At 46.1% G+C, this 12,998-nt stretch overlaps 2 protein-coding genes across 2 annotated transcripts; both read left to right on the forward strand.

The window, feature by feature from the left end:
• The first annotated feature begins 1,062 nt into the window (after positions 1 to 1,062).
• LOC136480355 (uncharacterized) lies at positions 1,063 to 1,476 on the forward strand. Its single transcript, XM_066477929.1, has one exon. The coding sequence runs from the start codon at positions 1,063 to 1,065 to the stop codon at positions 1,474 to 1,476; it is 414 nt and encodes a 137-aa protein (XP_066334026.1).
• A 1,036-nt stretch (positions 1,477 to 2,512) lies between these two features.
• Positions 2,513 to 2,983, forward strand: LOC136480356 (uncharacterized). Its single transcript, XM_066477930.1, has one exon. It carries the CDS (start codon positions 2,513 to 2,515, stop codon positions 2,981 to 2,983), a length of 471 nt encoding a protein of 156 aa, XP_066334027.1.
• Positions 2,984 to 12,998: the final 10,015 nt, after the last annotated feature.

Raw genomic sequence — 12,998 nt, forward strand, 5'->3', positions numbered from 1 at the left:
CGGCAGCGAGGCAACCTTAGGATTAGCACCGAGCTAACCCTCTACCAAATCTCTCTTTACACTCTGTTGTAACCCCCCGATTTTGGGTGCTCTTAAGTAGAAGGATCATCAGCTGTGGACATAGGGACCGAATTGGCCCAAACTAGGATAAATTGTTGCGTCTTCTCTGCGTGATTCTTGTGTTCTTGAGTCCACCCAAGCCATCAGAGACCCGTACTCTAACACCGACTTGAAGAACTATGCTTGCCACGGTTTTGATCCCTCGACAGCTGGCACGCCAAGTAGGGGACAGCGTCAAGTGCGATTCTGGCTCTACGGTAGCTGGAGCCACCCGCCTCGTTGATGGAGCAAGCGGTGCCACCCCAGACGGTGGTGTCCGCTTCCCCAGTGAGTTCCCCATCATGGCCGGCACCTTCGCTCTGGGTTAGATCCTCAACTTTGGGAGCCTGGCCTACGTCGCCAACTGCTACAGCGAGCTCCATCTAATCCATGGGGCCGCGACGGTAGGTAACAAGCCCCCGGCATCGTCCCCTCTGCCAGGGCCCTCGAGAGCAGATCTCGAGGTCCTAGCGTGCCGGATCCGCTACGGATTTGCAACAGCCCGGGAGCGGCAGGGACAGCCCCCCGCGCCTGGGCTGGGTTCTCCCGTAGGGCAAGGAGGACCCTTTCTCACTCTTCTAGCACACAGAGGCGGGTGGTGCTTGGTCCGTCGGGCACCCACCACTGGTTGGCCGGAGAGATCTACGGCGTCACCTATGCGCCGTGGACGGGCTGTTCCCTCGCCCGCGGGAAGGCAGGTCGAAGGGGATCTGGCTCTCGACACGACCTAGCTCTGCCCCATGGTCTTTGGGGGGAGGACCAACTCCACCTCCTCCGCAGGCCTCTAGGGACCCGCTGCGAGGGGTCAACATGGTGAGCAGGGCGCTGCCGTAGCATCTTCATTGGTCGAAGGTACCAATTGCCTTCGGCCACCATGACTACACACGACATGTCCCTAGCCCAAGGCGTTTCCCGCTCATCATTAGCCCCCATCGTCGGCGGGCATGCCTCATGAAGTTGCTGATGGACGGTGGGACCATCCTTAACATCCTCTACGCCAACACACTCAACCGCATGGGGATTTCAAGGAAGGACCTCTACACAGGCGGGGCTCCCTTCTACGTGGTCATCTCTGGGGCCCAAGCCACTTCTCTTGGAAGCATCTGGCTCCTTGTTACATTTGGGGATCTGACCAACTTCCGAAAGGAGGTTCTTGACTTCAAGGTGGTTGACTTTGCCAGTCCCTACCATGCTCTGCTAGGGCAGCCATGCTACGCGAGGTTCATGGCCATCCGACACTATGGCTGCCTGAAGCTCAAGATGTCCAGCCCACGGGGGGTCATCATGGTTGCCTCCTCCATGGCCGAGGCATACCGTAGCGAGCTGGAAGGCACAACCCTCGCCGTGGCCGACATCACCGCCGCTGACTTTGGCTGAATTCGGCGCTAGCCGGGTGAGGGACCCCCAAACAACTCAAGAGGGAGCCCGACGGTGGCCTTCCACGCAGCCGATGACACCAAGATGGTCTAGATCTATCCTCAAGATCCTGAGAAGTAACTCTATATCGCCACCGGCATGCCCCCAGACATGCCAACGGCCCTTATAGAGTTCCTGTGCAACAACGCCGACGTCTTCGCATGGAAGCCCTCTGACATGCCCAGCATCCCTCGCGAGATCGCCAAGCACCACCTCAACATCAAAGCCAATGCCAAGCCAGTGCAGCAGCGCCTCCACCGCTTCAACGAAGAGAAGCGAAGGGTGATTGGTGAGGAGCTCACCAGGCTTCTCGATGCCGGCTTCATCAGGGAGGTCCAGCACCCCAACTTGCTGGCCAACCCCATCCTGGTCAAGAAGAAGAATGGGGAATGGAGAATGTGCATTAGCTACACCTGCCTCAACAAGGATTGCTCGAAAGACCCATTCCCCCTTCCTTGGATTGACCAAGTCATCGACTCTACCGCTAGCTATGAGGCTCTTTGCTTTCTAGATGTGTACTACGGGTACCACCAGATCACAATAGATCCCTCCAATCAGTTGGCTACATCCTTCATCACCCTCTTCGACGCTTTCTGCTACACTTCCATGTCGTTTGGCCTCCAAAACGCCAAGGCCACCTTCAAGCGGTGCTTGTAGAAGTGTTTTTAGGGAGCAAATCGGCCACAACCTGGAGGTCTACGTCGACGACATCGTCGTCAAGTCTCTAACGGCTGCGCGGCTGATCAATGACCTGGAGGAAACCTTCTCCAACCTTCATGCCAATCACATCAAGCTCAACCTAGAGAAGTGCGTGTTTAGAGTCCCCACTGGGAAACTCCTAGGATTCATCGTCTTCGAGCGCGGCATCGAGGCCAACCCCGAGAAGATCTCCGCGATCATGGACATGGAGCTAGTGAAGAACCTGAAGGGAACCTAGAGGCTCACCAGGTGCCTAACAACGCTCAGTCGCTTCATATCCTGCCTTGGGGAATGAGGTATGCCACTATACAAGCTCCTAAAGAAATCTGAGCATTTTGAGTGGATGCATGAAGCTCAGGAAGCGATCACAAGGCTAAAGGACTTCTTGACCATACCATGGGTCCTAACATCCCCCTCTGCGGGGGAGACTCTGCTCCTCTACACCGCTGCCACCCCGCACACTATAAGGGTGGCACTGGTGGTGGAATGCGAGAAGGAGGGCCACATCCTCAAGGTCCAATGGATGGTGTACTTTGTCAGCAAGGTCCTCGCCGACTCAAAGGCCCATTACCCGAGAATCCAGAAGCTCCTCTACGCCGTGCTCATCGCCAAGCGCAAGCTCCGGCACTACTTTGATGGCCACCCCATGGTGGTCATATCTTCCAGCGGCTTGGGGGACGTCATCAACAACCGGGAGTCCACCGCTGCATCGCCAAGTGTGAGCTCAAGCTCATGGGCCTCGACATCACCTACGCTCCCCGAACTATGATTAAGTCCCAAGTCATCGTCGACTTCGTAGCAGAATGGACAGAGGTGCAAGCCTCCACCGCCCCCGTCAAGGCGGAGTACAGGACCATGTACTTCGATGGCTCCCTCACCCTTTAGGGGGTAGGCATGGGGGTCCTCCCCATATCCCCAGTAGCAACAATCTAAGGTACGCCCTTCAGCTTCATTTCTGGGCCACTAACAACATTACAGTGTACGAGGCGCTCCACCACGACATCCGAGCGGCCGTCAAGCTCGGCGCTCGACGCGTCTTTGTACGAGGAGACTCCGAACTGGTAATCAACCAGGTCACGACATGAGGATGGAGGCCTACTGGGCAGAGGTTCGGAAGCTGGAGGACAAGTTCAAAGGCATCAAGCTCCATCACATTTATTGTAGACAAGGCCCAATCTTCCGATAGGTACGATAGCGAAGATTGGTGGAGACTCGACATTCACGATCTAGGCTTCGAACGAAGACTGATTCAGACCCTCACAACCATTACACCACTACTCCGTTGGTTATCAACCATGCGAACGCGATTGACCTCACCGAGAAGGCTTTCCTGCAAGCGAATCGAGAACACAAGCAAGAATGGGATGTACGCATTCTGAAACTGCAAATAAATATGAGGCTTATGATTACGAGAAGGAGTTCAGGTCTTTATTCGAAAGGACTAATCACCACAGGCAAACAAGATCAAGAACCGGGGCCCTGGTTCACAGCAAGCGGCCTTGGTGGCACAATTGCAGCAAAACGACGTATGTTTCACGAGGAAATCAAGAACTAAATAAAACTCAAACCCTAAGAAGAGCGACGACTGCTAATTATAGAGCGCTAGATGTCACCCTCCTGGACACATCCCCTAATGGGCTCTAAGACAATACACGGCCCAACGGACCAAAAGACGGTGTCGCAACACCTTGGCTGATTCTGGAGACTGACTTGTTTCAATGATTCACGTTGATTACGAAGGGCTTTTGATGTGAGACTACTTGCATTGGCTTCCTTATCTAATTAGCTTTACATCCATATGTGGATCGTCGAATATGGAGCCCGGACGCACCCGTGTGACCAGTTTTATGACATACTGGTCCTGCAACCCGAGTTGGGCTCGAACTTGATTTGGGCCTCCACCTTGGTGACTCGAACTGGATGAGCTTTGAGCCTCCTTCTCAGTTTGGACACCCTCGCTGATCTCCTTGTCCTCTATATCAAAGTATGGTCATATGCATGGAGCTCATGTCCTCATCATCCTCCTTTTCTTGATGAAAAGTGTCCTCGTTGTCAATTTTTCTTGAAGTCGATCATGCACAACATGAGGACAAACGAGGTTTTCAAAATAATGGGAATGGACAATGTTGTGAGAAAGAATATGACCACATGTCTAGGTTTGTAGCTTGTTTTGTCCTACAGACATGTAGTCTGCTCGATTGTAGCACCCGGTTTTAAGAACAAAACCAGATACGCACCATATGTGAGCCCAGGAAGTCAAATCTTACATATAGCTACAAATAAGGGTAACATCAAAAGACAATGCTTAAATACATAGCATATTAGTATAAATATTATAACCTTAGAGTATAGACAGTGGAAAGACAACTCCGATCTTCAGGCAAAGACACCAAATCCACAAGGACAACTGACTGGTTGATCACAAGCCTAATTCCTCCAAACTCTAGCAATCTGGTACCCATCCGGGATTTTCCTAAAGATTTAAAAAGTAAAGCAAGTGTAAGTACATGTCGTACACAACAAATATAACAATGGGTTCATGAGGCTCAAAAGGCTAACACTGGTTTAACTGCGATTAGCTTTTAATTGTCACAATTTTAGCAATTGAGTAGCAACAAGTTTATCACAAGCCCATGTAAACACATGATCAGGTAAACATGAATAATGAATAGCATAAACAATAATCATTAGTGAGCATCTTTAACATTAGTATCATTAATGTTCATCATCTATTCCGTAAATGTTCTAAGGCCGCTCGGGACCGTGAGCACGGCTGATATACCAGTTTTGCACTCTGTAGAGGTTGTACACTTTCACTGTGAGTCATGATTTACCCTTTCGCCCGAGACGGCCAACCTCTTGACCCACTACCAAGGAAGGTTGGCAGGGTTCACTATGAAGCCTTTCAAAGGTTCATCTAACAAGTTAGGGCCATTAGATTCACTTGGCAAATAGATATAGGAACCCCCTTGTCAAATGGCACAATTCCATCACGGCTATACACATAAAAGTAGATGTTGTCCTATACCCAATTTGACAGGCCATTCTTACGCCAATAAAGGTAACCTCTAACAAACTAGAAAAGGTCCTCATACTGACCTAAAGCCAGAGCCATATAGCCCTCACAGTTGCACTATAAGTCCCGGATGATCACTTACAGATAAGTCCTTAGGGAGAGGAATCTAGAGCACCATAAAATAGCCCCAATGTTCTAGCCCCCTTGTTCCATGTTGCTAAAAAGCATCTTTTAGTGTTTATTACATATACAATTAGTCAAGTTATGAGATCATGGTCTTTAATTGAGCACTAGCATCATACTACCCAATGCAATACCCCATAGGTAACAAGGTACAAGGTAACAAAGCACTAGGAAATCCTTAGTGGCAGTCAAGGTAGACACATGTAGTATGAATTAAATGATTAATGGTGTATAGGACAACAAGGAAGATCCCATGCTATACTTGCCTTAAACACCGATCCTTCGACAAGCTTTATTCTTGAACGTTCTTCTTCTGCTTCTGTAACACCCCAGGTGTTTGCCACCAGTTAAGCAATGGGTTGAGCTCAAACATGACATGTTAAGTGGTGATGACGGTGTCAAGATCAATTCTACAAGAGTGAGCTCCAACTTAAACGTGGGCAACACGCCTTTGCTTGTATATTGGCCCTTTTTAGATATATACCTAAGTAATGTTGAAGGTGCTTCTTTCATGTGTCTTGCCTCAATATCCATCTATATTGATCCCTGGAAAACTTCCATGAAATTTGGAATCAAAAAGTCACATGAAATGATAAGTTATATCCTTGTTGGAATGGGTTTACTAAGTGCTTGGATTGCATTATTAAGTGAATGGAAATATAAGTCATCAACCAAACCTTGCAACCTTGCCCAAAGGACTCTAATTGAACTCTACAACAAAAGTCATGAAAGGTTCATGTTGAGCAAATGTCCAGAAAATGCTCCAATGGATCACAAAGGATAATTTAAGCTTCATCGTGATCCTACTTTGGTCAAAGTAGAACAGCAGGTTCTATACCAGTTTTGAGGTTGGACCTTAAATGAAAGTTGTAGTCCATATCATGTAGAACAAACTTTGTTTTTGGACCAAGAGCTAGATCAACTTGGAAATAAGACAAACAGAGGCTCGAAGTTGGAACCTGCTGCTGATTTCAGCACTTAGAAATATTCTAAGTCTAGAAATTCATCGACATCGGCATTGACGTCTCGCGTTCTCCAAAGTTTGTTAAGCAACTCAATTTGGTCCAAATATAAAAGTTGGAGTGTACATGATGGCGAAGAGCATGTATAAAGATGGCACTCGTTGGACCTTGTCTTGACCATCGATTTTTGGAGTTGGGTAATCGCTGTCAATCCATTGACACTGGCTATTAGGACACTAATTATCCGCTGATCCAGAGCTCTAATGACTTGGAAACTTAAATGAGAAATGTAGAGCAGGCCGAGGTGAGCAAACTTCATTTTTGGCCCAAGGTCTGATTCGGCCTGGAATTGGCCCAAATCGGCTCCCCACCTTGCCCACGCCGACGCACGCCAGGTGTTCGACAGCAGGCCAACGCGTCCGCCATGCACCCGGGGCGTGCTCCCACCATTGCCGCGTGGCCGCAGCTGGCCGACGCGCGTCCTACCCCCTGTGCCACGCGCTACCGCACGCCCTACTCATCCATAATCGCGCGCCAGTGCTGCCCCGTCCCTTCTCACTCTCTTGCTCGCGCTCTGGCTGCACCAGAGCGGAGCCACCATGGCCGCCGCCGTGGAGCTCCCGAGCCGAGCTCGTTGCCGCTGCTGCAGGCCTTCTCCGTCCCAACCGAGCGCGTCATCACCATCTCCAGCTAGAGCCGCCACTCCTGCGCCCCTTTCCTGGCCACCGTGGTCGCCGGAGTGCCCTGCCGCCGGTGGAGCTGCGGGCATAGCCGCCGGCGCACGTGGCCGGGCCACCACGAGCCGCCTCGTGCTAAGAAGAGTTGTCCCATGGATGCGCGCAAGGCCCCTGGTGCTCCGCCGCTGCCCCATCGCCGCCGACGAGCCTCCTCCGGCCGGAAACAGCGAGCTCCCGCGCCTCCTCTGCTGCAATCCACGTCAGGGACTTCGTCCTCAAATTCGACAAAAGGGAAGGGCCTAAATGCAATGTCATTGACTCAAGTGAATAGTGCCTCGAGGGACCTATTTGTTGTAAGTCGGGTGAAACTTTGGAAATTCATAGTAAATCGTAGAAAATTCGTAAAATAGTAAATGAGGACTTTTTGGAATCCTTGTGAAATTCTCTATGCACTAGATCTATAATATGTCAGGTTTTAGTTTAAAGTTTTAGCTGTAAAAATGGATTTGTGCAGTCAGGGTTTGAATGCTAGTCTTACTTGTTTTTTTTATAACTGCAGTTGATGTGCTCAAATAAATGTGAAATTTTTGTGGAGTGCTACTAAGGTGATTGTTGTTGTCTGGTAAAAATTTCATGAGTTTAGGATTTATAGTTTAAGAGTTATAAAAATAACAAATGCCCTGTTTTGATTTGCTCCTATTCTGAACAGTTCTGCATGTTTGAATTAATTGGCTCAGTTAAGTTATGAATCATGATTTGATGACAATACATGAGTTTTATTACTTTTCTTAAGCTTTCCAAAAAGTTAAATATCATGATTTTTGGCTAAGTAGATCTTGAGTTATACTTGCTTAAATCTCTGTGGCTGTTTCTGCCCAAAACCAGAGAGGGTTTCCTTGTTCTTACTGTGGGGCCTTCTTAGTAGTAGAATTAGCTTTAGGTATTTACAACAAAGTTGTTTAGAATTTGCTAAGCTTTCTAAAGAGTCTAGAACCACATTTATTGGACATGTATAACTCCATTTATAGCTATTTAAAGTGGCATGTCAGTTTCTGTCTATGTTTTGGACAGAGATGCAATTATTGGATTAATTGACCCTTCTAACTGTAGAATCATCTTAATATGAGAATAAGAAAGTTGTAGGTAACTTCCTAAGCTTTTCAAAAAGTTATGGTTCATGTTTGTTGGAGGTCTAGAACTCCATTTATGCTTCCCTGAAGATGCTATCAGTTTTCTATACCACTGCTGTTGGGCTGGATTTGCAGTTTTGCTTGTGCAATTATTTTCGTGGTGTAAATGATGTTTGCTATGGTTGTAGTGAATATAAAAGTTGTAGAAAATTTCATAATCTTGCTTGTGTTCAAATTGTAAGACCATAGGCATGATAGTTTAGGAGTTACATGACTTTTAAGTCTTCTATCAAGCTTTGATTTTATTCTGAGCAGATCTGAAAGATGCTAGTGTTTGATCTAGTTAGGATTTGAATGAGTTTTTGGTGATAATAACAAAGTTGTAGATAATTCATGTATCTAGATTCTGTTAAAATTTGGTGGTATTTGGCTGAGTAGTTTGTGAGTTATGCCTGTTTAAAGTTGGGTTATAGAATTGATTACTCTCTGCCTTGTTTAGACCAGTTTCTGTAAATGGGTATATTTGGCTTAGTTAACTTGAGAATCATGCTAAGATGATTAAATATCAATTGTCGAAAATTTCATAAGCTTTCCAGAATGTCTTCTTGCAAGTCATTTGGATTGGTGTAACTCCAGTTATAGCTAAATCTTGTAGCTGCTGTTTGCATGTTCAGAAATTGGCAGATTCCAATTATAGTGTTTGCTTGTATATTGTTAAGTGTGTTAGTGTAAACTATGCTTGTCTTGCTTGCTATTTTGTGATGCGTCTCATGGTACTATTCTTCATATTTATGCACTTGCATATTGCATCTCATCTAGGTGCGCTAGATGCACCACGTGAAGGATGAGATGTTGGAGCCAAACCCGAAGACGGTGTTTGATGGATCTGTCCCGAAGATGGAAGGACTAAGCGAGTGCTAGGATCTGAGATGTCACCAGGACGGTGCAAGCTAACTGAACTGACTTGTGTCGGATCCCAGGCAAGCCCCGGAGCATTATAAGTCTCCCAGTAATTTACAAATGTTTACTTACGTACTTATGATTGATGCATTAGGTTATAAGAGTTGAATGAAACCACTTGATGCATGTAAATTCCTTGTCCAGATATTAACCCTTTAACCGGTATAGGTCCAGGATCGAATATATGCTTAGCCATGCTTAGACCGGTAGAAGTCGGGTGATATCCTGTCACCTGCGAGATATAGGTGGATACCGGAGCACGGTTGGCTATATTTGCTATCGTGGAAAAGAACCATGGGGTAAAAGTAAATCGAGGCCAGGCGGAGTCTATGTGTAGGTTGACTCATGTGATTCCGTCTGTGTCGATTAAGGACCGTACCGTTGTTGGCGCTTCTGACAAGATTGAACGCATGCCTATCACTTAGCTGGCCGGATAACTCGTTCCGACCGCGAAGCCGAGTAGCTCAACTCAGGCCGGGACCCATTTTGTTGTGCGCTCCTTGCGTGGGGCGATCAGACTGAGCCCAAGGGCAGGCTAGGCCTGAACGTCCTGGCATCTGGTGTCCCAGATTGTGCGGCGCAGTACGGACCCGCGAAATGTGTACCTGAGTTGTACCAAAGGTGACCTAAGGTGACCGTTGATCTGGTCTGCCTGGGTTTGTGTTAGGAATAAATTCCCAGCTGGTTGAAATCGATTCGAATCACCGTCTCTCCCGGATAGTGAGAAACTTGGCTAGTCCCAACATCGTAGTAATTGTATTATGGAAGTTGATGGTTCGGATAAATATGGAATTACTACACCTGCTATGGTTACTATTGTATGCTCTTAAAATGATATACCACATGTTTGGCACAGGATAGTTGCTAATCTAGAATGATAGATATAATTAACTTGATGACCGAAGTATAATTGTATAATTGAGTTAATCGCTTTTTATGCAAAATGTTGTCAAGCTACCTCCACTTATAAAGCCTTGCATACTCCTTGGAGTCAATTTTATTTCTGGTTATGACGGGTAAGTCTAGCTGAGTACATTCGAGTACTCAGGGTTTATCCCACCATGTTGTAGGTAAGGTTTTGGCCTGCTGAAGATGGTGGCTAACCACCGGCGGGCTCGGTGACTCTATATTCACTTCTCATCTACATGCTTTTGTCTGAGGATGTCACTTATGCTAGCAATGTATTTGGAACTTATATTAATGTAAGCATTTGAAAGCTATCTTGTTTTCACCAATCGATTTTGAAACCCCAAACTTGTACTATTAATTGTGAACTCATTGTAATATTATTTCCGCTGCAACTCTGTGTATGTGATGTGTATTTGCTTAATCACGCGATCTTGGTTGTGATGTTGATTTACCGAGGTCCTGCGTGACACTCGGCGGACTACCGGGTTTATATAAGTGAGAGTATGCGCGTGTCAACGTGTTAAGCGGGGACAGCCATACTTGATCTTGTATAAATTGGGCGGTTCTATCACAGCTTCTTGATCACAACATATATCTCACCGACTGGACATGATCATAAAGCACCACACAAACATACATGCAATCATACACGAAGCAAACAATAGATCTAAATTAAAACAGTACATCAAACATAAAATCAAGATGAAAAGTTTGTAAAATGAATCTACGTCTTGCTATGAACACACAGACACGAGAGGCACGCTAATCAGAGCTACGATTAAAAAGATACATCTGCCGATAGATTTGCTTATAGGAGAAAATATAAAACTATTAGCTTCATGTGTTTTAATTATATAAAAACATATATAAGATATTTTATAGATAATATAATTTAAGTCAAATTTAGGTTTAAAATATAACACTAAAGTAAAACAAATCATATTTTATTTATAAACCTAGTTGCATAATTATTAATCAAGATATGATTTAAACCATGGAATTCCAGAAATAGTGACATGGTAACCACTGTTACTAACGCGTAGATCTCGTTGCTATGAATCTAACGCAACTTGAATGTGTCAAAACGGAGCAAAAACACAGAAGATATGAAATAAACAAGATTTCCTTTATTAAAATAATAGATTAAATCTAACCTCGAATTTTAAAAGTTAAAAATATATCTAACAGTTGTACGAATATGTAGATTTTGAAATTACAAACCTAACGCAAGTTGAACGGGTCAAATCCGAGTAAAAACGGAGAAGTTATGGCTAAAACAAAACAGTGGCAAATCTATAAATAAGTGAAAACGTATTTTTGAAGTCAACCGAACAAAATACGCTTTTAAAAGAAGGAGACGCACTCTATCCAATACGTAATGGACCATGGGTTCTATTTTGAAAAAACCAAGGGGCTCTTTAGAAAGATGGCATGCGAAGGTGTATCAACAACTGGAGGCCGTTGGATCTTCACTGACCGGCTCAGATTAGAAGATGGAGAGACAAGAAGGGGTGCGGCTAGCCGGAATAGTAGAGCTGACGCGGTGGCGCGCAATGGCTGGCGATAGAGCACCTCGCTGGTGAACTTGGAAACGGCCCTAGAGGCCTCGGTTCACCACGAGTGAAACACAGGGAGCAAGCGGAGGAGATCGTGAACCTGATGAGGGCATCGGGGTGGCCCGACGTGGCACAGCGACGAGCTATCCACAGCGGCGCCATGGCCGAAGCGGGCGGCGTTCTCGGTTCTTGATCTATAGTACACTACTGAGGGAAACAAGGACATGGGGAGAGATAGAAACTCAAAGCGAACTCACCGAGACCAAAATCTAGAGCTGGGAATCGACGATGACGTACTGCAGCTACTTGGACCCAACGGCGATGGCGCTAGGGCTAGGCGGCAGCTCAGCAAGGGTAGCTTTGACGCTGGGGGGCAGAGTAAGGAGGTGGCACGGGCTCGACTTATATGGGACCGGTCTACTTGGTGTGCACGGCACCGACACGAGGCGGGGCGAGCGCGGACTATGTTGGCAGCGATGGTGGAGTCCGGGCGGTTCACAGCCGGAGGTGGGAGACGCGACTGACCGGTGGGCCAGACACGTCAGCGGGAGAGGGCGGAGGAGTGCGCGCGTGCGCGGCTTGCTGCTGCTGGGCCAGACGCGTTGGCGTGGGCCGCAGCCAAGGCGGGGAGGGATGGGCCGCCAGAAGCGAGAGCAGGAGCGGCCGGCTGCTGCGCTGCCAGCCCACATGGATGAGAGGGAGAGGGAGACAGGGAGAGAGTCGGGCTAGGCCAAAAGAGAAAAGGAGAGAATGGAGTTTTCTTTTTCCAAATAACTTTCTATTTTCCTTTCTTAATTCAAACCAAATTTAAAACATGAAACAAATCAAATTCTGATGTAGTTTCAAGTTTACTTTTCAACTCAAATAATAATGAGCAATTTTGGTAAGTTTAAAAATAAAATTCTTCAACTTTTTAAATCCTTTTATTTTCAAATTTTCTTTTCTTTTATTTCAAAGCTATTTTCAATTTTATCTGCAAAAGCAATTTCAACCATTTTAAATTTTCAACCACTCAACCAAATAAACCAAATGCAAGGGCATGTGTGCTCAAACATGTTTTATTTTCTTATATTTCATGTGCACAAAAATTTACAAATAAATCATTTTAAATCCTATTTTCAAAAGTGCAAATTTTAGGGTGTTACATCGATTGAAATACACACGATCTTTCCCAATACTATCCTACAAAAGATTAGTACTAACCAGAAACATATGCTCCCTTTCTTGGGATTCCACTTGTGTTCCAAAAGCAAAACGAGAGGAATATGGCATAACAACCGTGTTGATTTTACTGTCCTCTAGTTGATCATTACTTTACACAACAAAAGAAGAATTTGGATTTATACAAATGTAAACTCATTCCATCTTATATTGTCCTTTGTTGTTATATT

This window comes from Miscanthus floridulus, chromosome 9 (genome assembly GCF_019320115.1).
Source record: "Miscanthus floridulus cultivar M001 chromosome 9, ASM1932011v1, whole genome shotgun sequence".
Classification (NCBI taxonomy): Eukaryota; Viridiplantae; Streptophyta; class Magnoliopsida; order Poales; family Poaceae; genus Miscanthus; species Miscanthus floridulus.

Excerpts from the sequence above, each read along its gene's own strand:
- LOC136480355 (XM_066477929.1), top strand. The coding sequence starts at position 1,063 with ATGGACGGTGGGACCATCCTTAACATCCTCTACGCCAACACACTCAAC.
- LOC136480356 (XM_066477930.1), top strand. The coding sequence starts at position 2,513 with ATGCCACTATACAAGCTCCTAAAGAAATCTGAGCATTTTGAGTGGATG.